Source organism: Leuresthes tenuis, unplaced genomic scaffold (assembly GCF_036924035.1).
Source record: "Leuresthes tenuis unplaced genomic scaffold, fLeuTen1.0.hap1 SCAF_24, whole genome shotgun sequence".
In the NCBI taxonomy this organism is placed as follows: Eukaryota; Metazoa; Chordata; class Actinopteri; order Atheriniformes; family Atherinopsidae; genus Leuresthes; species Leuresthes tenuis.
Window position 1 is genome coordinate 9,402,683 of NW_027325378.1, and position 26,196 is coordinate 9,428,878.

At 40.2% G+C, this 26,196-nt stretch overlaps 1 protein-coding gene across 1 annotated transcript in view; it reads left to right on the plus strand.

Moving 5' to 3' along the window:
- The first annotated feature begins 2,734 nt into the window (after window positions 1-2,734).
- The window catches only part of LOC140284772 (collectin-12-like), a 42,784-nt gene continuing 19,322 nt past the window's right edge, over window positions 2,735-26,196 (plus strand). The window contains exons 1-2 of the mRNA XM_072378761.1: window positions 2,735-2,998; window positions 3,982-4,032. Coding sequence (XP_072234862.1) covers window positions 2,992-2,998; window positions 3,982-4,032 — 58 coding nt within the window. The 5' untranslated portion in view covers window positions 2,735-2,991. The remainder of the gene's footprint in view (window positions 2,999-3,981; window positions 4,033-26,196) is intronic.

Below are 26,196 nucleotides of genomic sequence, written 5' to 3' on the forward strand. Positions count from 1 at the left end.
CGAGTCCTTCTTCCTGCAGTTTGCGATGTTAAACAGCAAGGTTTCTACAGAACAGACAAACTACACACTGGTTCCAGAAAAAGCTTAAATACCACAGATTCCCATTATGTACATGCTTGGAAATAGAGGGTGAGTTGCTATTTACAGGTGAATACCTCTAGATGTTCACCACATCCGACACTAAACCTTTACATAAAAACTTAACCTTCTTACAAATAAATCACATTACTTTTTATCTGTTACATTTTATAAAAGATGTTCGAGATATGTGTAAAGATGTGGGTTTTTACAGTATTTCATAGGTATTTGAGGGTATTGCTAGTCAGAAAAATACCTTTATAAAGCCCATGATGAACAAAGTGAAAGTGATCTTTTCTAATCTTTGAAAAAAATAAGATAAATGACACGTAAATATGTGAAAACAGAAACGACACATTTCTCTCCTAAACATACCCAAACCTTTTGAAATGATCTGTAATGGGTACCAGATTTTCACCCGAGGACACGATTGCCATCAGCCCCCTGTAACATAATCTCATCTCCGGCTGGATTACTGCAGCACTGCACGACGTCCCGGGGTATGCAGTGTTGAAAGCTGCTCCCAGTTCCCCATCCCTACAGCAGGAGACACGGCAGGAAGCGACAGGTCACTCTGACTTTCAGACACTGTGCAGTACAGATGTGCTCACAACTGTATAAAGTTAGAAAAGCTGGTAAGAAAACTGAGGATCATACAAGAAATTGAGCACTATAGCTGTAAACACAAGAGTGTGCTTCAACAGATAAACTTTTTAGCTTTACAAACAGCTTTATGAATAGCTAATGAATAAAATGTTTTAAAGGTTTAAAGGTCAAACGACCTTCAAGAAAAAGAAAAATATTTTTTACATTTCGCTGAATGAAGTTAATATTATCCGTTTACCATCGGGGTCAAAAAAGTCCACTAAATAAAATGATAATGATGAAGATGGGAATAATGATAGTAAGAAAAATAATGTTAATGATAACTGTAATAATGACTAAAATAATAATAATAATACTTTGTTTTGCCTGCAGCCTTTTAAATAATAGTAAGTGTTTATACAAACATGAACAAGTAAGGCTCGTATACCATAGAAAATGTGACCTGACACAAAAAGAGAGACAAAATTATTTTAAAAAAGAAAACAGCCTACATGTTGGTAATAGAAACAATGTTGATAAAGTTAATAGTACAGAACTTTTTAACATAAGTTCTAAGGAGTTTTTTTTACACTTTTACACAGTTTGAGTGACTCTGTCTGAAGTTAACAAGTTAGTGAATGTGACACTGTAGCCAATAGGTTCCAATGATATGCTCTCATTTGTTTTAAATTCATCTATAAACTATAAAAACCTGTCATACAAGTGCTCAACTTGAAATTTGTGTGTAACCGTGCACAGGTGCAATCAAAATTTAGATGACAAATGTGAGCCAAGATATAATAATATAACTTCACAATACAGGCTTTGAATATATACAGCATCTTATATTTTCCTAATCTATCATCACAGTTTCAGGTTAGAGGTTTTATTCATGTAAAGCGTATGATAAAAAGCACAAGTGTTACACACCATGTCCTGTAAAATCCATTGGGACTTTCCGGTTGAGTTTGAACTTACTGATTTGTTACGTGTTGTATGCAGCTGTGAGTTTGTAGTTATTTTTTCCTGCTCACATATCAAAATGTGAGAATCAACAGAAGAAAGAGGCTGTTATGTTGACTGAAAATGAGAGGATTTTATTGAATGTTGCAAAGTAATTTGAAGTTTATCTCAAGCTGCAACCATTCAGTACTTATTTTCTAAGAACCAATAGCTGTTCCTTTCTGTGCTACTCACAAATACAGATACATACACAAACTTGTACGTCTTTAAATGGAAATTGATATTGATGAATTAATTGTGGAGAGCATAACCCAAACTCAAATCAAACCTTAACCATTATCATTTCATGTCTAACCCAGTTTACCTAAATTTACAACGTAGCCTTAACTCTAACCAGGATATGAGAAATGTCTCATGTTACATCTGGGCTATTAGTCCCCATAATTCCACTAGTCCCAACAAGGCCAATGAGAATACCAGAAGAGGTCCTAATGAAGAACAAAAAACACAAACACACACAGCCTGCATATTTTTATATGGGCCTATTAATCGTTTATTTACACTTGTTTAGTTTGTGGATGTAGTAGTCTCGCCGGAGGAAAGAAACCCTTAGACTGTCTTTCAGAGAAACTGACTGCTTGAGAAAACAGTGCATTCTTTCGGCCGAGTTTGTTTGCGCAACTGCAAATTGTTGTATTTCCCTCCCAGTGTCAGTAAACATACTTTGGGATGTTATTTACTTATCAGAACTTGCTTTTTTGACATTGGTTTGTTTGCAACACAATGAATTTGATCCGCTGTTGTAATGCTTTTTTAGCGGGAGATGAAACCTGCCCACAAAGTTACATAGTAAGATCTGAGGCATGGAAATACGTGGTAGTTCCGTTTGTCCTTATAAGAAGCATGTATAGGCATACTAACAGAATTCCTGAATCTATTATTTAAAGGAAGAATTCCTGCATACCTTCACTTTAAAGGATTTCGTGTATGTATCCTTAGCAAAAAAGCACACACAGAGAAAACATGGTTTAATTCTGAAACCAACACCGGAAGTGAAATGTCTTGTTTTGGGCAGCTTAACTCTGGTGGTAACTTTCGGATCTACGTAGCGCTGCGAGACAAAACTCCAGGATCATCACAGCTCAGCTTCAGCAACCTCTCGGAGCCGCAACGAGAAGAAAAACAAAGACGATGGGATTTTAAACTGAAAACCAAACATGATCAAAGACGCATAGGTTTTTATCATTACAAGAACGCGACGCTCTCCTTGGAACAAGTTTACTACTTTGCACTGGATGCTGAGATGCGCAGAAAGTGACGGGGATCCTCATCGCTTCTACAGTCTTCAACGAGTTATAAAACGCCATGAAAGGTACGGAATGCAAGACTGCTTGTAGAATCAGGTTACATAGTGTTTTATTCAAATGTATAAATTATTTAATTTTCCAGTCGTTGCACTTTATTCAATCTGTGCCTAATTCTTTTCGGTGAGTCACATCTGGATGACATTACGGTACTGCGGTGCAGAAGTACTGAAACGCTATGGAGTTTTATTTCCCCAACAGTTGCGTCCTATTGAAAGAAATCAAAGACCAAATCATGTCTGTAAATTCCACTGACAGAATGAAAACCCCATATTTAGCATTCAAGGAAAGATGCAGGTAAGCATGGCGAAGAAAAGCTGGCAGATGAAAACCAGTGAACACAGCCTGCTGTATTTCAATTTCAACAAGTAGCCAATTAAAGGGCACGTACTCTAATTATGACATCAGTAAGTGCCCAGTTGTATCAACTTGTTTTATTTAATTTAAGGTGGAATAACACTCAGGAATGTGTGCACCAGTGGCTCTTCATCTAGTCTAAACCCCTCTGACCTCCCACCAACAAACACACTCAGCTCATCCCTCCCCGTGTGCCTTATCTTTTCCCCTCACCCAAGATGCCCTCCACTCAGCCTCATCTGTCTGCCATTACCAGAGATGTTCTCTGTGCTCTACTCCAGTCTTCAGTTTAGTGTTGCAGAGTGTAATTAGGGTTTACTGTCAACAACCCAGAGAAACCACAGCCTGTTGCTTTTACTGTTCCTTGGACCTCCTGTCTCCACACACACACACACACACACACACACACACACACAAGCCAGAGATATCTCTGGCCTCTGCTCTCCTACACACAGGTCATTTTTTGTAAGGACAGTGCTATAAATACTTGGCTTCATACAACTGCCCTTTATTGTTTCTGTTGATTTCAGTTTGTTTATAGGACTCCTACCAACTGTTTTAAACTCTGTGTGCCCCCAGTACTCTATGTGCCTATGAGACGGTAATGTCATATGTTTTTGTTTATGTCACGCAGACGATTTTGCAGACGAGGAGGAAGTACAGTCTTTTGGATACAAGAGGTTCGGTGAGTGAGAAGTGACCTTTTTGCTTGTTTTCTTAAAGTTGGAAAAGAGAGAAGCCAGCACACTCGGAGCTCTCATCATAAAACTTTTACTGTTTTTTGTATAAACTGCTATGAATAAAAGACACTAAGTGTGTGGGCTCTCTTAACTCTTTCTTTTCTACACTTACCTCGTATTGGCATGTTGCTCTAACTGAGCACTTTTTCTTGTCAGGATAGACAGCTTGGCTGTCTCAGCCTTGTCTTTCCTGATATTTGCACTAATGCTTTTGCCTCTGATGGCAGGATTTGGGTTGAGCAAAAATGTGGCTGACAGTCTGTGAGGTCCAGCTCACCGCAGGCCCATTGGCTGCTGACAGAGCTCACCAGATCAAGAAGTTTCAGAAACTCTCCCCTCTCCTACATCAACTGAAACTGAGTCACTTAAACATGGGGACTCACATAAACATGTCGAGGCTCTAAAAAAATGTGGTTACTCAAACTGAGACGGTAGACAAGCAGCACAAATGTGTCTGCTAAAATGCACCACAAGTGTGCAGTTTATATGCCTTTGTTTTGTGTAAGGGCTGCTGCGCATGCAGAGAGGTCACTATAACTCTCAGCAAATATGCACACTTGTAGTGAACAAATCCAGACCATTTGTAGACTGATAGCCATCTTATTTGTCCAATTTGTGCCTCCTCATGTCCTCCCTCCTCCTGCCTGTTACTCTGAAATTGTTAACAGACAAATGTTTTGAAGGATGTCTCAATTCCTCTAAATAAATCCTGAGGAGAGAGGAGATTTGCTGGAGGGGCTGTAAGCAAGGAATCCCTTGAAGACATCCTTTCAACATTTGGGATGTCTGGAGTGGTTGTGACACATTAATCCCACAATATAAATTGAATTATAAGTAAATATGTGTTGTTGGGAATACTTTTAACCCTTTAATGCCCTGCTCTACCATTTAGTAAAACACTTTTTACAGTGACTTTACTTTATCTTTTAAAATATTTTGGAAGTAAGGCTTCTTTAGTCATCTCTACCACCCTGTTTAGGTATGTTACTATGAAGTGATATCTCTCAAATTTTTTAAAACATTCTTTTTTTTGCCCCAAGAAAAAGAAAAAATTGCCAAGAAACAGGTTTCTACTCCTTTTCTCTTCGTGTGATGATTAATGGATTAATGCTCATCTCAAATTATAATGAAATACAGGTTGTTGCTTTAAAACAGTTGTTAGATGATACATTTGTGACATGCATCATATTTAAATGAGATTGGTTTAGAATAACATCTCCATACATATCCATTTTCTATACCCACTAAATCCAGTTTGAGGTCACCGGGGACTGGAGCCTATCCCAACTGTTATTGGACAAGAGGCAGGGTACACCCTGCGTACACCTGGAACCCAAATTAGAAGCCTTGTTTGGTTAAATGCTTGTTTCCTCACCTCCTCTCTCCTCATGTCTTAGAGTCCTCTGCTCACATCTCGGGCAGGAGGATCTAAAAACGCACGGGGAAGACATTGAATGTGTGACATCACCAATTTCTTTGTGGGCTACCATTTGAAGGCTCAAGTTTGTCATTTTGACCCAAATGTGATAAGTGAGCTGTAGATATGTGGACTGGAAACTTGAGGATGCTAGGTTTTCTCATATGGTAGACGCCTGTCAATCACAAGGTCTCCCCATCCTAAACTTACCCTGCATTATCATTCATTTCACTCCTAATGGGATCATTTGTGTAACGAACGTTGTGTTTTATTAAAGTAGCCTTCAAATTCGCAATTGAGACTATAAACGTATTAGAAATATTTTTACATAGTTTTAAACCGTGCAATGAGTATGGTAATTTACTCAGACTTCTAAACAATCTGTCTTTTTTTAAAACCAGCAGTGTTGCTCCCTGCTGGCCTGTAGACAGAATGGTGGTTTAATACACTTTTGCAAAATTGCAATCTTCAGATCAAGAAGCTACATCCATCTCTTATACAGTTTATTTTGTAGGCCGGAAATGTAAGGAAACGACAAAAAGAAACATAAAAAAGATCAGTTCCCCCACATTAGAAGCAAACATAATTCTTCACTAGTTATTGTGGCAAGGCAGGTATTGCAACCTGTGAATATAAAAATGTGTAAGCCTTAATCACGTAGTCCAACCAAGTATTTTGGTACATACAGACCCAACTTTGTGCATCAAGTCTAACCATTTGCAATTTAGAGTGCATTGAATAAGCAAAGTAAGGAATTGTGAGTTGGGTAGAAAGTAGAAAGTACAACGACTTTTGAAAATGTTGCGCAGAATGAGTCTTGACCCATCAATCTAATTAAAAAATGATCACAAAGGTCAATGGACCAAATCTATAGACCACTGTGGCCAAATGTATAAGACATGGAAAGTGAACATCATCCAATATAAACATGTATGGAGAGACGTAAGCATCGAAGGGGCGCCGATTAATCATCATTTAAGACGAATCCTAGAAGAACATAACGTAAGGAAAATATAGCTATTGAGCCCGTTTTTTTGTGAAACCGCAACATATTGCGCTGTAAAACATTTCACGTATTTCACGTTTTGTCGTGAGAGTCGGTTGTTTGTTATCAAAAACCATCTGGAAAGCCATTGTTGGAAAATGGGAATGATCATCGATTTAAAAAAAAAAAGTTGGCAGGTGATTTAATATACCATCTGTACATCACCATCTATCACGGCCTAGCTTAAACAGAGACCAACAAAGCAGAGCCAGATGGATCAGTCAAGCTCCTCCTTGAAGCAAAAGCATATTTTCCTCTTAGAAAAACCTCCTTCAGTAATGAAATACTCTTCAGTTCTGACAAAGCTGAATACCCCTTTTGGGCTGTCACTGTTGACTGTCATCACACCAAAACACTTGATTGCAGTTGCAGTATATACTTCTAAGAGACCTCAAAAGACTTGTGCATATCTTCTGCGTAGCTTTTTACTACCAGATCAAGATTTTTACCACCTGTAGTGTGGTACTACTATTGTACTACTTTTACCGTGTATATGACCCTTTAAAATAAGCATCTGATTTTTTTTCACTGCCCTCTCTAATAGAGCACCATCTATTCAGCTGCAGCACAATTCTTTGATTTGGGACTTCTTTTGTTGAAGTGGTGTTGGGCAACATGTTTGCCATTGAGTGCATGCATTCATGCTTCAAATTCATGAACATTAAAGAGTAGCAGCAAAGAGCAAATTCTCTCACACACACTAGCACATAATAATTATTCGCTTTGGAGACTGAGCACATGCTCCATGGCTGAATTGTTGAGTCGGGATTGATTTAGGATTCGGAGCCTCTGTGTCTCTGTATGCAGGGTGTTCCTACAGGATGACTCATTCACACACAGTTCGGCTGAGGTCTGTGAGAGGAGATGTGAGGCAGCAGACTGCACTGTCTAACTCAGCACCAGCAGAGGTGAATTCAAACTGTGTTAGAACACAATCTCTTTCATCCGAGTCACCCGAGTAGAGGCATCCTGTTTGTCTTTCTCTGCGAGCGCGTGTGAGTCCTGTGCATGGCTTAGATTAGAGAGCTGTGGGGAGAAGAGCCAAATCCAGCTCACTTTTAACTTTATTCAGATGAACTCTTAACAGTTGGAGGAGTAAGAGGAGAGGGTTGCTGAACTCTTTAAGCCGACTGTCCTCTCGGGGACATGGCAGCTGTTTAAAAGAGCCGGCTCCAAGGGTCTGCTTCACCACTCCAGAGGCTTTGTTTTGCAATAGCCCTGCATGCATGCAAACCATCACAAGCCCTCATTCTTTCACTATTAGTGTGGTAATGTCAGTTCTCAGGGGGAAACAAACAGTTAGTTCCTCTCTCCATGTTTTCTTTAATTCATCACAGTCTCCCAGGAGACTGATAGTGTTTAAATTGTTAAGACATGTCAAAGCTGCGAATGTTGTGCAAATCTGTGTCCACTTTATATAGTCATGCTTCAACACTGAAAGATGGAACACTTAATCCTGCTGGGTTTATGAAGCAAACGCAAGAACCCACAAAATAAGTTGGCTTTTGTCTTTCTTAGCCTATTTACACATATTTCTGTTCTGCCTTTTTTTTTTCTAAGAACTCTCTTTCTAAGAGGAGAATTTTCCAGGGAACCATTGAGACATGCGTAAAATAGGAAAAAGTAGAAGCTACCAGATAGATTAGGATGCTGAAATGAACCCACGGTCACACTCCATAGTTAGTGCCAGTTCCTAACATTATAGTTTGTTGAGTGAGGAAGCAGCAAATTGTAAAGAATTTTGTGGTGAGGTGATAACTAAATGCCATGTTTTTTGTCAGGAACCAAGGTCAATGAGTATTAGATGTGAAGTCTGAGACAATGTGTCATATTTCTAATCCTAACCAGGTACTTAGTTATTGCAAGAGGGAGCAGAAGTGCAACAATGAATGGGCTGAATAAAAATTGTTGCAGGATGCGATTTGAACTCTCAATTCATCATATGACAGTCGACAGTTTAATGCAATCTGCCAAGCCTCTTCTGTAGAATTTTGTCCTTTAATCAACTGTATCGACTGTCAACAGGAGCTGTATCACAGGAGAGAACCGAGAAAGGGAAATGTAGCAGCTGTACCTTTTTGAGGCTTTATTGTGCAGTTGTAATTACTGTGTCATGGATCAACAGAGGTTTTACACATCTGTCATGTGTTCAAATTGATTTTGGAGTCGAGTTACTCCTACAGGTCTATATCCAGTTAGACCTAGTTGGTCTTGGTGCTCTGCCCATGCTCCACAGTTAACGTGGAAGTAACAGAAGAAGCTGGTAACAACAGAGAATAACTTCAAAGTATTGTGTGTGTCTCATTTATATAAAAAGGATCATAAAGCATATAGCACAAATGAACAGAGCTGACAATGGTACCAATTTTCTGTCAGCGAAATGATCAGTATTTTTGGTCCACGATGCAATAGGTCAACCAGAAAAAGGCTGAAAAGAGGCTTATTGCCATCTAGCATAGTGGAGTAGTCTACTTAATTGGCCAAGTCGTGCTCTAACCGTAACTCAACTGTGGTCATATTTGCATCAGACATAAAACCAACTGTATGAATGATAAATGAGCTATATCATTGTAAAGGTGTTGCAAAAACACTGCAGAGTTTAGATTTAGATTGCTGTGGCTTGTGTGCTTCTCTTCAAACATTAAGTTAGGTTGGATAAGAAATGCAGTAAGAAAAACGGCCACAGCTTTCAGTTTCATCAAAGGTGTACAAACCGGCATATTCTGGCATGAGTCCCACCTATAAGGACCATGGAGGTTTGCATATGAAAAACACATGCATTGTGGGATGTCCGCACACACGTTCAAGCAACACAAAGTGACCAGGTGTTGAAATGTCTTTAGAAATATATTTGGTGGCTGCACTTTTACTGACGTGCAGAATGACAAGTCAGATTCCTGAAGGTCATAAAGAGCCTGATGGGCAAACACACACACATTTAGATTCAACACACTGAGCTGTTTCTGATTATTTTTCTTACACATTCGTCATCCAGAAGGCATTCATATATCATGTACATTTATACAAAAATACATACAAAGACACATTTTCCACTCAACTGCATGCAAATGGACACACACACCACACACACATACCCGTGCACACACTGAGCAAATTCATATGGTTATCACATTGTCCTCCCTGCCAAAGTGGAGCCAGGCTGGAATTGCTTCCGCAGTGCTCTGGATTTAAACATATTTATCTTTCTTTGGGGTTCTGACATAAGAAGGCCATCTGAGTAAAAACAAAATTTACCTGAGCTTTGGCTGAACTTTTATTGGCCCACTAGGGTCGGTAAAATCACTGGCCAATGCGAGTCAGTTGCTGTCCTTAGCCTGACTCTGTGCATGAACCGTCCAGTGTCAATAAAACATAAAAAGCATCCAAGAGAACAAAGCTTCCATCACCTCCTGTTTCACCTTAATTAATTTTGCTGTGGTTTATTTTACATTGCTGGTCCTTAACAGGTAATGTTCCAGTGGATATTATTAAGTCAGTGGAACACAAACCAATTTGAGGCCCAAGCAGGGAATGTCCAGGAGTCATCAAAAAATGTCTATACAAAGAAAAACCCTTTTACCATTTCAGGCTCTGAATTCATCTGCATCTTACCTCTTTTGGTCTTTTACATAGAATAAGAACTAATGCCCCAAACATTAAAAAAGGACCAAATGGACCCCGATTCATCAATAAATTCATCGGACCAATCATAGACAATCTTTCTCAGCGTTGCCTAAATTTACTGGATCAAGTGTGTATCAGGATGAAGCACATCAAACAGCTCTGTTAAACACGGGATATGTACGTTTCAAATAAACAGCATACCTCGCAGACACAATCATTCCCTAGAGTGAGACAAATAGATTGATTCAGGTTCCCACAGAGTTGGAAAAATGTCAAATCATGAGCTAAAACAATCTCAGATGAAACAGTCCAGAGGCACAGTGCGTGCATCCTTACACATGGATTTACTCGGCGAGCAAACATGCATCAAGATTAATTTCAGTCTCATCGTTAAGTATTTATCAAAATCACTAGTGTTGGATACTTGTATGTGTGGGTTCTCTACAGGGACTCCGGTTTCCTCCCACTGTTCAAAAACGTGTATGTTAGGTTAGATGGGGATTCTGAATTGTCCCTAGAAGTGCGTTTGAATGTGCATGGTTGTTTGTCTCTGTGTGACCCTGTGATGTGGCCCCGTCAAGGCTGTACTCTGGCATAGGATCCAGCCCCCTGCGACCTTGATTTGCATTAAGTGGGTCTAGAAAATGAATGGATAAGTGTTGAATAACTACATATCCTGTCTCAAGGACATGGAATACCTTAGCACTGGTGATGCGGACACACTTTAAACTGACTCAGTCTTAAAAAATATATTTTTTGGCGAATCCACACAAAAAAGTTTTTGATTGTGATAGGGCATGCTGTGTTTGGCCAATCTGAGTCGATTGGCCAAACACACAGAAAAAGGTTATACTCCTATTCAGCGCTATTTAGCCATTATAGACTTCCACACCTTGTAACAGTAGAAACAACTGAGGCTGTCATAAATATAACACATGACGACTCATCCCCAGAGGGGTGCAAGCCTAAGGTGGCCATTAGGGCTTAATGAGAGGAAAAGTCTGGTTTGACTGATTGCTCTAAAAAAGGGGCGGCACTTAACTTCTGGAGATTGTTTTCTCTGTGTATTGTAGGGGTGTGTGGCCACACAGGCTTTGTGGTGCAGCTGTGCTTTTTGGGAAAAATTTTCAAAGTTTGCAACAGATCATAAATGGATTGAAGGAGAGGTCATCCATTTCCCAGTTCTGGTCCTCGGGCCCAGCTGCCTTTAATGTTTTAGATGTGTTACTGTTCAAACACACCTGATTTAAATAAATGGATCATCATCAGGCTCCTGTAGAGTTTGATAAGGAGGCAACATGGGGATCCATTAATTTCAAACAGATGTGTTGGATCAGGGAAACATGTAAAACAAATGCAGGGCGTGGGGACTCGAGAGCCAGAACTGAGAAATGCTGACCTCTGATTTGCACAAAAGTCACTTTGCATGAAGCAGGGTCATGGTTCTGTTATTTTTTTATAATAATCAATGCAAACTCATGATTGTAGTTAGTGCACTGCAGATCTGAAGCAATTTTACAAAAAGGCAAAAAAAAAAGGAAAATAGAAAACTTTTTCTAACTCAGTTCTCTTCTGTCATTGAGCTGCTGTTATCCTACTGATGCCATTTCCACTACTGTCACAATGTGACTATGTTAAGGCTCCTGATGTAATGATGACAACAGTTGCCACTTTTGCAACGTAAGGGGGAATTGAGGGAAAGGGGCAGGGCTCGGATGTGTAAACCACTTGCCTTCAAGCATGAGATCACAGGTTCAAAACCAACCTTCACAGTATTTTCTAGTCCTTTCACTTTTCTACGTCCACGATTATTTACTTTTCCACTTATTTACTTTACTCATAGGTTACTCATAGGTCGCAGGTCTTGTCACATGATGCGACACCACCCAATAAAAATAACTGCCAACAAACGTGCCGTCATCTCACAATTTTCAGACCTGACTGTGAAACAACTTCATATTGGACGTGTGGACAAACAATACTTTTTCACCACCTCTGGTGAGATTGTGCAGTAAGTGATCTGCTAGTGACCCCTAGTCACAAAATAATAGCCTGTATATGATAAAAGACTGACTTTCGTTTCTGCACATCCTCTGTTTGTCGACACTTTGGTCCATTTAAAAGTCCATCATTTAAAAAATCATCTAACATCTAAATACGTCCTCATTCTTACATCCTCAACTTACATTCTTTGTATACAAGATGTCACCCGTTTTGAATGGTGTTCAGATATATCAACCAATGAGTCAATAGCAGGATTTATGATCGAGATGTATTTATTTCTATATGAACAGCAATTTTATGTCTTTAAGTTGTTAAGCGGAATTCAGACAAACATCTTTAGGAGTGCTACTTGTTCCTGCAAATTTAAATGTCTCCTGTTGAAACTGAGGTTAGGGGGGTTGCCCCCCTCTTCAATCTCAAAAAGCCAACTCTGCTCTGATTGGCTAGCTCCGGTGGCCTGATTCAACACCACCCATGATTCCAAGAAAGGTCTTTTTTCTTTTCATTGGACACAAAGTCAGTGCCCTCCATTGAGCACAGGCCTAGCCATAAGTATTTTATATAGTTTTGCAGGAGTTGAGAAACTGAAGTACCATTTAGAATGCCTGCAAAATGACTTTTTGTCACTTTTGGGGGAAATAGTCATGTACAGATAACATATAATACAAGTACTGAGCAGAAGAAAATGTTTTTGTTGGTACTCCTGAACGTAGAGTTGTATTATTTGGAATCAAATTATTGGACCAACCTACGATGCTTTGAAAGTTCAGCTCAGAACATATCTCGTTTAAAAATGGAGATATTCATTTATAGTAGTGTCACAAAGTCATTTATTCTGAGATATTTAAAAGGTTTGCCCTATCCTATATATACCTAAAGATAAACTGCAACACATTCTGTAAAAATAAAAGATGCAGTGCTCAGACTCTCACATGATGAGGATGAATAACAATGTGAACACCTCCTCTGGGCATGTGCACTGAAGTCTGGATGATGGTCTTTCTCCCTCCGCTGCCATGTCTGCTGTTCCCACACATGTGGGTTTGAAGAGGCCGGGCTAAGGAGGGTTGTTGCTGGTGTGGAACCCAGAGTGCACTAATCTATTTCCTGCACTTGTTATGGTTTCTCCAGCAAAGCCCTGGAACATTCCTGGAGCCGAGCACGATGTTGGGGTGTCTGTGCCGGGAACCAGCTGTGTCAGCACAGACGGGGCTCGGTTCGATCCTGTGGGTCTTTGTGGCAAAGAGCCTTCCCTGGCTTCATAATGACACCTCACCCATCACCTCATTCATTCTGGTTAACTGGGATTCAAATACGGTTTTGTTAACACGGGCACTTGTCATGCACCGACATATTTAATACATGTTGTCATGTGATACTTTGCAGTGCGTTTGTCAGAATGTCTGATGAGGATTTTTCTGCACTTTGCTGTGGTTTCTGTTTTTCTCCAGTGCTGTATTGTGGGATTCTCAGATTCTTCCTCTAAGTCCTTTTTTTTTTTTAAATTGCGTGGCGGTTTTGATCTCTTAATATTTTTCTGAAGTGTTGAATTCCCTATTTTCACTGGTTGCTATACCACTGTCAGAATTTTCCTTTGGCCCTCAGACTTCACAGTCAGCACGCCTTTGCAAACACATTCACTATGCATGCGGGTAAACACATGAGTCTAATTTTTCTTTGATTGCTTTCCATCAAAGATGATTAAAACAAAGTTGATATTGAACTTGGATTTATCAGCTGGACACAAATACATTCCAATATGAATACTAATGCTGCTCTGCACGACTTAATATGGGTTGATATTGTGTATGCTTCTGCTGCTTTCTAAGTGGCCTAATATCATTTAAAGCTGATTACAGTTAGACACCTCATTGTGACCTTTGCTGAAGTGAGCAGTAAATCCAGACACAGATGCGAAAACCTGATCCGAGCATTCAGCAGGTTAACACCTGTTGTGGAGAGTAGACAGGGATGGGAAATCACTTACTGAAAATCACCTGTTCGAATGGGGCAGACCAAGCAATAAAACACTGGGCTTCTTTTAAGGGTTTCTCTTGTAAAAATCAGGAAGTTTTCAGGCATGTGTTCAATTCTTTACGGTGAAAGTGCATATCCAGAGCAGAGGCTGACCAGTTCATCATATGCTGGTGAAAAACACGTTCAGAGCTCATTCAGTAGTAGTTTACTTATTGTTTGCACATAGTGATTAAAACCAATGACCGTTTTTTGTATTTTTGTCACACGCTGCCTCTTTAACACCTGTCCCTGATTAGTTGTAATTTGCTGCATCACACCTGTTGCTCATAGTGAAATTAAACTCGCTCAGTGTAAACTGTGGGGTTTGTTAATTTCCTGTCTCTTTATACTATGTGGAATTGCGTGCAAGGGATTCTCTTTTGGGTTTTTTTCCACATCATTTTAGATTCACGAGTAAACAAGTCCACGTTTTGTCTTGAAAATACTCATACCCACAAGCTTTGTAAAGGACTGTTAAAACGATCGGAGAGCCTGGAAAACTTAAAAAGAAAGGGAGAAATTAATGTGGTGACAAGGGGACAAAGGCTAGAGTTAAGTGTGTGTGTATGTGCAAGAGAACACATTTCCCAAGGCGGCACCCACGAACAATGAAGTATGAGTAGAAAAAATATAATCAGATGTCAGCCAGCAGCTTTTCATCTCAGTTTTTGGTCATATTTTCTCTGGAGATTTAAACTACAGCCTCACAGTGTAAACGAAAAGATGAATTACAGACCAGACCCTGGTTTTGGGAGAAACTCACACTACAGAGCAGACAAGAGTGGAGATAACCCATAGATGCAGGAGGCTTCGGGCAAGATGGTATTTTGTCAGGAGAAGGGTAGGGAGGGGAAAGGAAGTGAGAGAAGATGGAGGAGATGCAGCTGGATGAAAGTGAAGAGCAGGAAGTAGATGGATGGGTTTGGCAGAGCGTGAGAGGAGCCCTTTGTGGGGAGATAAAGGTTTGATTATGTGATGGTGGTAGAAGATAAAGAGGAGGGAGTTGTGACTGTATAAAATCCAGCTGGATATGTTTATCCTAGACACAAACTACACACCTTTATGACATAGAAAACATATCTATTAACAAATCATGCTGTTTCTTTGTCTTCACTCTTGAACATTTTCACAGTGTGTTATCTCTGATATATTTCAACCCTTTCAGCCTGGAATTCACTGATCCGTGAGAATGTGAACACAGGCAGCCAAAAGGAGAAATAGTGGCTATGCACGAAATGAACATGAACTAAATTTTTCTCTTGCCATACGTTTTCAGTAATATTACATCCAGACAGTTACGGAAAGTCTCTATTTAAACATGGGCTAGATTGAGAAACTGAAGTAGCTTTAAATCAACTTTAAGATACTTTATACTCTACTGGTATATGTTTACATGTTCCGACTGTACTTACTTCAATTTTAAGATTCTACTTGTAAAACATGGTCATCTACATCATCTACTACAACTGCATAAAAAGTTGGGGGAGTGACAACAGGGAATGCAGAGAAGCCTAGGCCTCCTTTTCACCGGCAGCTGCCCCTAGTCTGTCCTGGTGGATCCCCAGTCGCTCTGAGATCACCTGGAGGTAACAATCCCTTCAGCAAGTCCTAAGTTAGCCCTGCAGGCTCTGTCCTCGCTGGCCTTGCCAGGCAAACCTACACATAGGTGTTGTTTATTAACGCCAGCTGCAATATGTAGGTGATCGGTAGGGGGAGTGTAGGGCCAAACCTGACAGGATAGCGTCGGCCACAGTAAACATGGCTGAAGGTTTTGAAGACAAGCTCATCGGCCAAGTCCGCAATCAACAAAATGTTAACCTCTTCTACTGATGCCATGATACCATTTACCAGAGTGCATCTGTTCACATCCTGTAAATCCGACTGCAGCTTCCTCCAGTCTGAGTGATTAGATTTGCCCCCTTGTGGAATCCTCCAGTAACAAGCGCTCTACACAAGCAAGTATGTCAGCATTTATGCTGAGAACGGAAACGGCTGCTTAGGTGAACGTGAGGTAAAACACCAAGTATATTTCCAGTCTAAAGGAAAGTTCCCAGGGAACATTCTTATTACAACCCCAATTCCAAAAGGTTGAGAGGCTGTGTAAAATGTAAATAACGAATGTAATTACTGTATTTGTAAATCTCAGAAACGTAATATTTAATTCACAATAGGACATAGAAAACACATCAAATGATGGATGCGAGACCTTTTATCATGTCATAAAAAATATGAGCTCATCTTGAATTTGATGGCAATCTCAAAAAAGTTGGGACCGGGCCATGTTTACCACTGTGTAGCTTTCTATCTTCTTTTAACAGTCTGTAAAACTCTGAGGAGACCAGTTGTTGGACCTTTGGGAGAGGAATGTTGCCTCATTTTTGAGTGATGTAGGATTCTAGCTGCGTCTTCTTTGTTTTATCTTGTGTTTCATGATGCGTCATAGCAGATAGAGAATGTTCTGTTCAGAGAGGTTCTGCAAACCTTTGTCCACCCCCCCTTTCACTTCTTGTTATGCCTTCGTTAGGTTGAATAAAACAGCAGTAACACGACTCCAGACGCCGTACGTGCAGAGTAGATATTGATCAGTGCTGTTTTTGCCAGATGACCACACGTGCTGGTAATTAGCTGCTATTTCCAATCTGGCTTGTGACCCACTGAGTGTCAGTGAATATTATGACTCACCTTTAAGAGTGAGAAAAAGCAGCAAATCCAATCGTGTCCCTTCTACGGCTCTCAAACTCCGTAATAACCCCGGTGTCCTTGATGTGACCCACATGCAGATGTCAGGGGAGGGTATCTGGAGTTCAGCAGGGTCTCTGAGTGCTTTTCAAAACAGGAGGTTTGAGTCCTTGATTTAGTAATTAAATAAAAGAATAGCAGAGCAAAGAAAAGACTTTCCAAGACACCTGTGTTCCTTTACCGCCTCCTGTTAAAACAGTTACAATCTGGCAAGTTGCTGTTCTTTGTTCTTCGAGAAGCATGCCTGTACATTGGATCTTATTTTTGTCTTCACTCCAGTGTGTGTTTTTCCAGCGTATGCATGTGTGAGTTCAGCTCTTGAATAACACACATCTCACTTTTGTTAAATAAACTGATACTTTTATGTGTGAGCGTCTCTTGTGTCCACCAACACTAAAATTTCTCCAACACCTCCGGCAGCAGAACACACAGGCACACTTTTACAAGGATTTTGGGGCTTCTAATTTTTCCTCTTTTTGTATCAGCAATAAAGATCCTTAAATCTGCTATTCTCTATCCAAAATGCTAATGAGAGTGGGGGGAAAGTGACTTAAAGGGTTGCCAAGATCAACCCACAGCTTCCTGGTTTGCAAAAGGGAGTTGAAGCGGAGAGGAACAACGTTCGGCTCCAAAACCCTGTCAGCTGCATAATGACTATCACATTTTCCATGTGTGCCTGAGGCTGCATACAGATGGAATTCAATAAATTCATTTTTCTGGCACCTTTCCACACTGCTTACCAAGCATGCAGGTTTAATTAAGACATTATGTATGTATTAAACATGCCACATTCTACAGTACATTTCTGTTATTGCACAGATCGCATACCTGATACCACTGTGGACAGTTTGAGGTAAACCATCTCCGAACTTTGTGTTTACAATAGACTGTGTTCCATGACTCCGTATGTTCAGTGCTTCTAACTTTCCATATATGGAAGCACAGTTAACAATAAGGCCTTTAAAGAAATGACTGCTAATGTGGTACTTCATATCTAAAGTCTTGTGCACATTAGCAGGACTTCAGAGACTCTGCTAAAGTACTGAGTAAGATAATAGGGGTCACTGGAATATAGTGGAAAACTTTTGATTGGTTTCAGATGTCTGCAATGCATATTTTACTAATACATACCTGAAAAACATTTAGCATGGTTCGCTAAAACAACAGTAAACTTTGTTTTTTAAAGAATAAACTCTGAATCCAACTTATATAAAATTCTCTTTCTGTAACTGGTTACTGAGTGGAAAAAGCTGCAGAAATGATTTCATATTACCTGGTACAGATGAGGCTTATATCAAGCAGAACAGGAATAAAGAGAGGATGCAACATCGTGTGCAATTTAATCCGGTGAATTGTAATACTTAACAAATCCCCCAATTAAACAAAAGAATCCATTTCCCTCTAGTGAAAAATAAATCAGCACAAGCAATCTTCTGTGTGCTTTTACAATTTCTATCATTTTGCCACATGAAATGAGTGATACTGTTCTTATTACGAATAATTTGATTCATGTCTTTTCAGTGGCTCTTTTTATGTTAAAAACATTTTGCTGCATAGAATTTACATGTGGCCCTGTGATGGACTGGTGACCTGTCCAGGGTGTACCCCGCCTTTCGCCCGATGACTGCTGGGATAGGCTCCAGCCCCCCCGCTACCCGATTAACGGTATAGAAAATGGATGGATGGATGGAATTTACATGTGAAAATTCCTTGCACATTATTTTCTGAAGCTAAAACAGCAAAACAGCTATAATGTTCCATTTTTCTTCTTATAAAGTGTCAGGATCGATGGGAAGGTAGGACCCAGATGCAGTTCTCTTTAGTTCAAAAAGGTTTATTCCAAAACTCAAAACATGAACCGGGAGCAAAGGCAAAAGCAGAGCCGGATTTCAAAAATACTTAAACATGGAGCAAAACAAGGCTATGACTGCGAATAAACAAAGAAACAGGACTATGGATAAATACTATGATTTAAGACAAAACAAGACTATGAATAAACAAGACTGTGACAAGGCAAACTATGAGGCAGGTAACCAGACTTATATTTAGTGCGAAGCATGGAGGGATAGTGAGGATTCTGCCATGAATGAAAGTAAACCAGGAAGCTAAATACTGTGAGGGGAGTGATCAGTGACATGAGGTGCAGCTGTGAACAATTAGACAGGTGACGTGAGTGAACTGAACGTGACAGGGGAAAAACATGACTAGAAGAAAACATGATTAAACAAACTGTGACATAACATAAGGTGATAGGGCAGACTGTGACATAAAGATGTTAAATCATCTATATGTTTATCACTGGTGCCAAAGTTACTGACGTTGTTGCTGGTGGTTACTGAGTATAAAATGCAGCCTGTTGTGTGGGATGCTGCGCACCGATCAGCTTTGACATCGATCCCACTGACAGGTGAAGTGATTAACATCGATCATCTTGTTACAGTGCAATGTTCTACGGTGAATGCTTGAATCACACCACCCACTGACACATTGTTGACAAAGTATTCCAGTTAATAAAGTGATAAAAATAACTCCATAATCCTCTTTTTAAGAACTGTTATAATGATAATGATAATAATAACAATAATAATAATACATTTTATTTGTTAGGCACCTCTCATGGCACTCAAGGTCGCCGTAGAGCAATCAAAATATAAAACACAATTTAAACAACAGACAACAGCAGGGTTTGCATCAGAACAAAAAGACAGATATTACAGGTCAAATGCCTGTCTAAATAAGTGGGTTTTGAGATCAGTCTTAAAAACTGAAACTGAGTCAATATTCCTGATGTGCAGGGAGTTCCAGAGACGAGGGGCAGAGCGGCTGAAGGCTCTAAACCCCGTGGTGGACAGACATGCTAGGGGGACAGTCAGGCTGATGGAGGGGGCAGATCTGAGAGACCGGGTGGGGGTACTGATGCATAGGAGGGCAGAGAGGTTAGGGGGGGACAAGGTTATGGATGGCCTTAAACGTCAAGAGGAGAATTTTGAAGTTGATACGGTGTTTGATGGGAAGCCAGTGGAGTTGGTGTAGAACCGGGGTGATGTGACTGATGGATACTGTTTTAGTGATGATCCGGGAAGCACCGTTCTGGACCAGCTGGAGTTTATGGAGGAGCTTGTGGGGAAGACCAAATAAAAGGGAATTGCAATAGTCCAGGCGGGAAGTGACCAGAGAGTGAACCAGGATAGCTGCGCTGTTGGGAGTGAGTGAAGAGTGGAGGCGGTTGATGTTCCGGAGGCGGACCGGATGGTGTTGTTGATGTAGGTGTGGAAAGATAGGGTGCTGTTGAGGACGACACCCAGACTATTAGCCTGTGGGGGGGGAATTACTCTGGGGAACAGAGTAATTGTCGATGTTGAGGGTGAAGCTGGGATGTTTGGAGAGGGTGGACTTTGTACCAATAAGGACTACCGCAGTTTTGTTACTATTGAGTTTGAGGAAATTTGAGAAGAACCAGGTTTTGATTACCTGTAAGTAGGCACAGAGGGAGGAGAGTGGGAAGGTGGAAGTGGGTTTGGAAGAAACGTAGAGCTGGGTGTCGTCCGCATAACAGTGGAAAAGGATTTTATGTTTGCGGAATATCAGTCCAAGTGGGAGGAGATAAATAATAAATAGGAGAGGGCCTAGGACAGAGCCCTGGACAGAACACCAAAGGAGAGGATGGGTGGGATATGAATGATTTCAAATGGATAAACTGAGTACGGCCAAAGAGGTATGAGTGGAACCAGTCTAGGAGTGTGTCAGTTATGCCAGTTGAAGCCAATCTGTCAAGGAGGATGGCGTGTGAGATGGTATCGAAGTCCGCGCTCAGGTCAAGAAGGATGAGGATGGATAATAGTCCGGAGTTGAATCCAATATGTTGACAAATTGTAGCAACAGTTCTTAACCTTATCTGATCTAATGTTTAGATTAAGAAAATGTTACGACGACACAACATTCAGTATCATCAGATTGTTGTATTGTTATACAACGTGTTTTTCCGCTTTTGTCTAGAAGATTTTTATGTCATAGTGTATTCGCCCATGTGGTTACATACACACTACAAGATTTTTCTCCACTTTATCCCCCAACTTGTCTTTCTTGCATCATTAGCATTTGACTATATATCTCACAAGCAGCTCCTGATGATATAACCCGTTTTGCTCACCAAGTTGTGGAAGAGACAGTGACAGCCTTTTTCCGACTTCTCTATCAGGAGTCTGTCATCGATATTGCACACTGGAAACATCACAGGGGTGTTCTCACCAACATTTAACCAAATTCTGCTCAGTTTCCTGAGTTTCCTTGTTATATGTTTGTTCGTTATTTTCCTTTTCCTCTTGGCTTGTTGTGGCCCCTAACTCAGTCTCCTCATTGACCTCTCACTCAACACTCCTCCATCATACACTCTTTGAAAATATCAAACTTGCTCGGTATTCAGTCAAACTATGGGATTCCTCTGCAAGCCGCTCAAATCACATCTTTGGTGATAGCAGATCAAACTGCCTATTTTCTAGAAATCTGGAACATTTGTCTGCAATGGTAAAATCCAGCTTAAAATCTTATGTAGTGAACTAGGCTGTAATGGTATAGACATTCATGCAAATTAGGCTATATTTTAGTTGATAAATCCTCATTTTCCATTTTCAAATGTAACATTTTAGGAAAAAAAATTTAAATAAATTTATGTTGAACTTGCTTCAAGTATACTTAAATAATTTTTACTGACATTTATATGTTAAAAATATCCTATTTGCCTGCAAATGTTCACTAAAGTAAAATCCTTTAAAGGATTTAAATAAATTTAGAAATTTAGAAACATTTATCTTCTACTTCTGCACGGCACATATCTCTGGAGCTGTAAGAAAAGGTCATCAGTATTTTAATCAGAGATAATATTTGTTAACCAAATCTTACTACTTTAATTAGTTAAATGATCAGTTTAGTCTCAGATGATATCTGGAAAATCCCAGATTCAGATCTTCCATCTTTCACAGAGAAGTTTTCTCTGCAGCACTTCTTTATTATTCTAAACAAACAGTAATTTAGGCCATTGTCTGGTGTTGATTACTGCTTTCACTTAGTGGTATCGCCTCCACATGATTAAAAAACCAGATGTCTGACACCTCTTCCTGCCTCATGATGCTTTATCTTTACTGCTCAGAGGTAGAGGAGCGTGCTACCCTCACGTCTGGAGTGTGTCTTTGTGAATGGGCTCTTTTTCCTGAGCAGGATGGCTTGTTGTCTTTACACTGACATGCCCCACGCACGCATCCAGCCGCAGATGTGTTGGGCCACCCAGAAGAAATTCCAAAACCCATGATGCGGTATTAACAGATGGTTTTTCCATTGATTTCAAGCCTTACAGACCATCTCATTGCATTCTACTTGTTGATTTTGGAGTTTTCTCATCATTTAAAGTTAAAGTCTATTCATTTAGTAAATTATCAGTCTGCATGCAGTCATTGATGTAAGCAGTTCACACATTAGACTGTAATCTTTTAGTTGCCATTTAAAGGTTTTATCTCTTAGAATTTCAGTTTTTCTCTCCATTCTCATATCAGCTACTACTATTTTCCAAATTTGCATAAAGGTCAAGTCTCACATGGTTTATGTGCATGTAGAACTTAGCTCAACTAAGGCTCCAACCACCTGACAACACACAGACCACAGTCATATTTTATAGCCCTCCGTGTTCTCCCAAAGCCACTTTTAAATGATGGAGCCTCCTATTACACGAAACCCTAAAATCACAGGGTGGTTTATTCAGTCATGACCATAATGTTATACAGTTGTTACCCACAAACGACACCAGAGGTAGAGAGCAGAGACCATCGGGTCTGATAGAAAATGTCAGTCCACACTGGTCGGTTGGCGAGGAATCATGTTCTTTCACTGGGTTTGGGTGAAGACCAGTCCTCCATCCAGATGGCAGAGTCTGTGGTGGATGTGGCCAATGCGGTGATGAGTTTGGCTGATGAGGGCACGGTCTGTAAAAGAACTGTTCCACAGAGATTTTCCAAACCAATTCCCTGTCATGTTTCCCAGATATCCACATGGCTCTTTCACTCCTTCAAGGTTTGATCTGGCAGCTCGTCTGTAGAACAGGAAGTTCAGTTCAGTACATCTACATATCACATCATGTTTTAGGACATGCAGCATGAGAAGTTTTCTTAAAAATCTTTATGGATCATTTATGCAGATATAAAGTGGATTTACTACATTTTGTCAACAGATATGATCACCCTCAGAAATACTCAAAACATTTTCTGATTGAGGTAATCTTGTATATGACATGTATATATACTCATATACAAGGGGCTCCCAAACTTTTCAGCTTCCGAACCACAAAATAATATTTGCAAAGACTAAAATATCATTCTTATTGTTACTAATTAAGTAACATAAAGTATCATGGGTATGAAATTTTCTGTCTGGCCTGTGATGGACTGGTGACATGTCTAGGGTTTATCCCGCCTCTCACCCAATGACAGCTGGCATAGGCTCCAGCCCCCTTGCTACCCTGTGTTGGATTAAGCGGGTATAGGAAACAAATGGAAGGATTTATATTTTCTATTTTCTATGTAAAGCTGGGGAAGCCGCATCGTTAACATTCATACAGGGAGCGTGTTATTGCACCCTTTAAATCAGTGGAACAGCATGAAACATTTGTCTGAAATGTGTCAACAACATGCGTCCCTATATTTTGGTTCTAACGAGTAGATTAAACTGCCTTAGGACCGGGGTGGATTCTATGTGCAGACTCTCAAATTCTAAGCCACAATGATAGTCCAAAATACCAAAGCAAAGAGAAAAAGAAAAGAAGAATAATGTGAAAACACAAGGGGTTTGTAAAAATACAGGCTTTGTAGGGTTCTTTTACATCCCTTGCAATGTTCAAGAGTACAAACTAAAGCCACCAGTCAGAAAAGGCCATGCCACAAATACGGTTTTGTGGTTTATTATCCCAGCTGCTCATCAGAGGGAGATTGTCATGCTATTTATTTTATTTCTGCTTTTCTCCGACTGGTGACATTTAGCTGTTTGTTTTTCTTTGAAGTGCTCGCCAGCACTCCGTCAGCACTGGGGGTCTTTGTAATAGGTTTCACATTTTGACTGGCACTTGAAGCGACCAGCAGGAAGTTTGGTCAGGCACGGATAACATCAATCAGATGAGGTTGGAGAGGGAGAAATTCAATTTCACGTCTTTGCAGGTGAAAAGTCGGCAGGAACTTCCCAAAACTGAAAATGCTGACTGAGAGCAAATTACAAATTCTTAATTTTTTTTAGTCTGTGTGTGTGTTGAATTTTTACTTGCATAGGAATATGATACAGATCCCGGTACAGGGTGGAGGTATTAGTAAGTGCTTCACCTTGTCAATGTTTCTTCCAGCTGACGGGAGAAAAGTAGCCTCTCTTTTGTGACTGACTGAAACATTTTGTCTGTTTTTCTTTTCCTTCTTTCCTGGAATTAGCTCAAACTCACTATATTTATTGCTAAAGATGTTTTGTTTATTTCAACGATGAGCGTTGGGAGGCTATCCAGTTGAAGATGCTTATGTAATGGTCATTAACATAGTCATTAAGTGAAACACGCACACTTACTATAGAGCTGCAACTTGCAGCACCGAAGCTCTGATGTTTTGCTTTGTAACTAAAACCCAAGTCACTCTGTGGGCCCCAAATCCTCGAGCTGAGTAAGACCATTCCACCTTCCCACTTCTTTGTTGATGAGATTTTCTGGAAAGACAACCTATTTGTGTAACTGCAGCAAGCACTGAGTCTGAGCAGAGTCGAGCGGGACCTCGTGGGTGGGGGGTGGGACAGGAGACTGTGGATGCTGCGGCAGCCTGACTCGCCGCAGATGAGGACCATTTTGGACTTGTTTATTTCTCTACCTTTACTATCAGGCCTCATTATGGTAGGATGAGGAGTGAAGAGTACTCTTTGGCCTGCTTGTTTTTTTTTCTTGGTAGGCCATTTTAATTTCAACTTTTAACAACTGAAGTTGTTTTTGGATTACGGAGCAATTATTGATATGTCAGACTGCTGGCACTTACTGTTCAGGTTAATATTGCTCAGCATTTTGGCATCTTTTGGAAAATTGTTTTGGATTCATGAGCCTGAAATCTGCTCATTCAATCCAACATCTATCGTACTGTTGCATATTTTTCTCTATCCATCCATCCATCCAGTCCATCACAGGGCCACACAGAGACAAATGAGACAAACAACCACACATGCTTATTTTACACTACCCATGGTAGTGATTGTCAGACATATTTAAGGGACCAGCTGGTGAACAGAAATAGCAGGTAAAGGAACAGATATTTTTCCACTTTTTTTTACAATGTTGCATCAGTTCATTGAGGTTTTTGGACAACCCTCTTGTGGTCCCACCACAGCATTTCAATCAGGTTGAGGTCTAGCCTTTGACTGGACCACCGGGATTTTTCAGCCAAGCTTTAGCTGTCAGACAGATGACCAAACATCTCCACTTCAGTCTCATTTGTCGAAAGGACATTGTTCCAGAGGTCTTGTGGTTTGTTCAGATGCAACTTTACAAACCTAAGCCGTGTTACCATGTTCTTTTTAGAGAGAAGAGGCTTTCTGCTATAACTCTTCCAAACAAGCTGAACTTCCATCCATTCATCTATCCCAGCTATCATTGGGCGAGAGGCGGAGCACACCCTTTTCCACCAGTTCATCACAGGACCACACAGAGACAAATGAGACAAACCATCTACGCTCACACTCATTCCAAGGGACAATTTAGAGTTACCAATTAACCTAACATGCATGTTTTTGGGCAGTGGGAGGAAACCTGGAATTAAACCCACACATACATGGGGAGAACATACAACATTTAACATGCTCTTGGGTATTTTGTTTTATTGTCTGACCTTGGGGTGAACTTGCTGGGACGTCCACTTCTGTGAAGATTGACAGCTGTATTGAATGTTTTTCACTTGTGAATAATCTTTCTTATTATTATATTATATTATTATATTATATTATATTATATTATTATAGAATGACGGACTCCAAATAGTTTGGAAATGGCCTCATAACCCTTACCAGATTGATGGGCAGCAACAGTTGTTTTTCTAAGATCACTACTGATGTCCCTCTCCAATGGCATTGTGTTAACACACACCTGAATGCTCCAGACCAGCTAATGACAAAACTTCTGCTTTTATAGAGGTGCTCATGTGCTAATGATCAGTTAATGAAGTGCATGTGATTAGCACCACCTGACTGCCTCTTACCTTGTTAATTCTT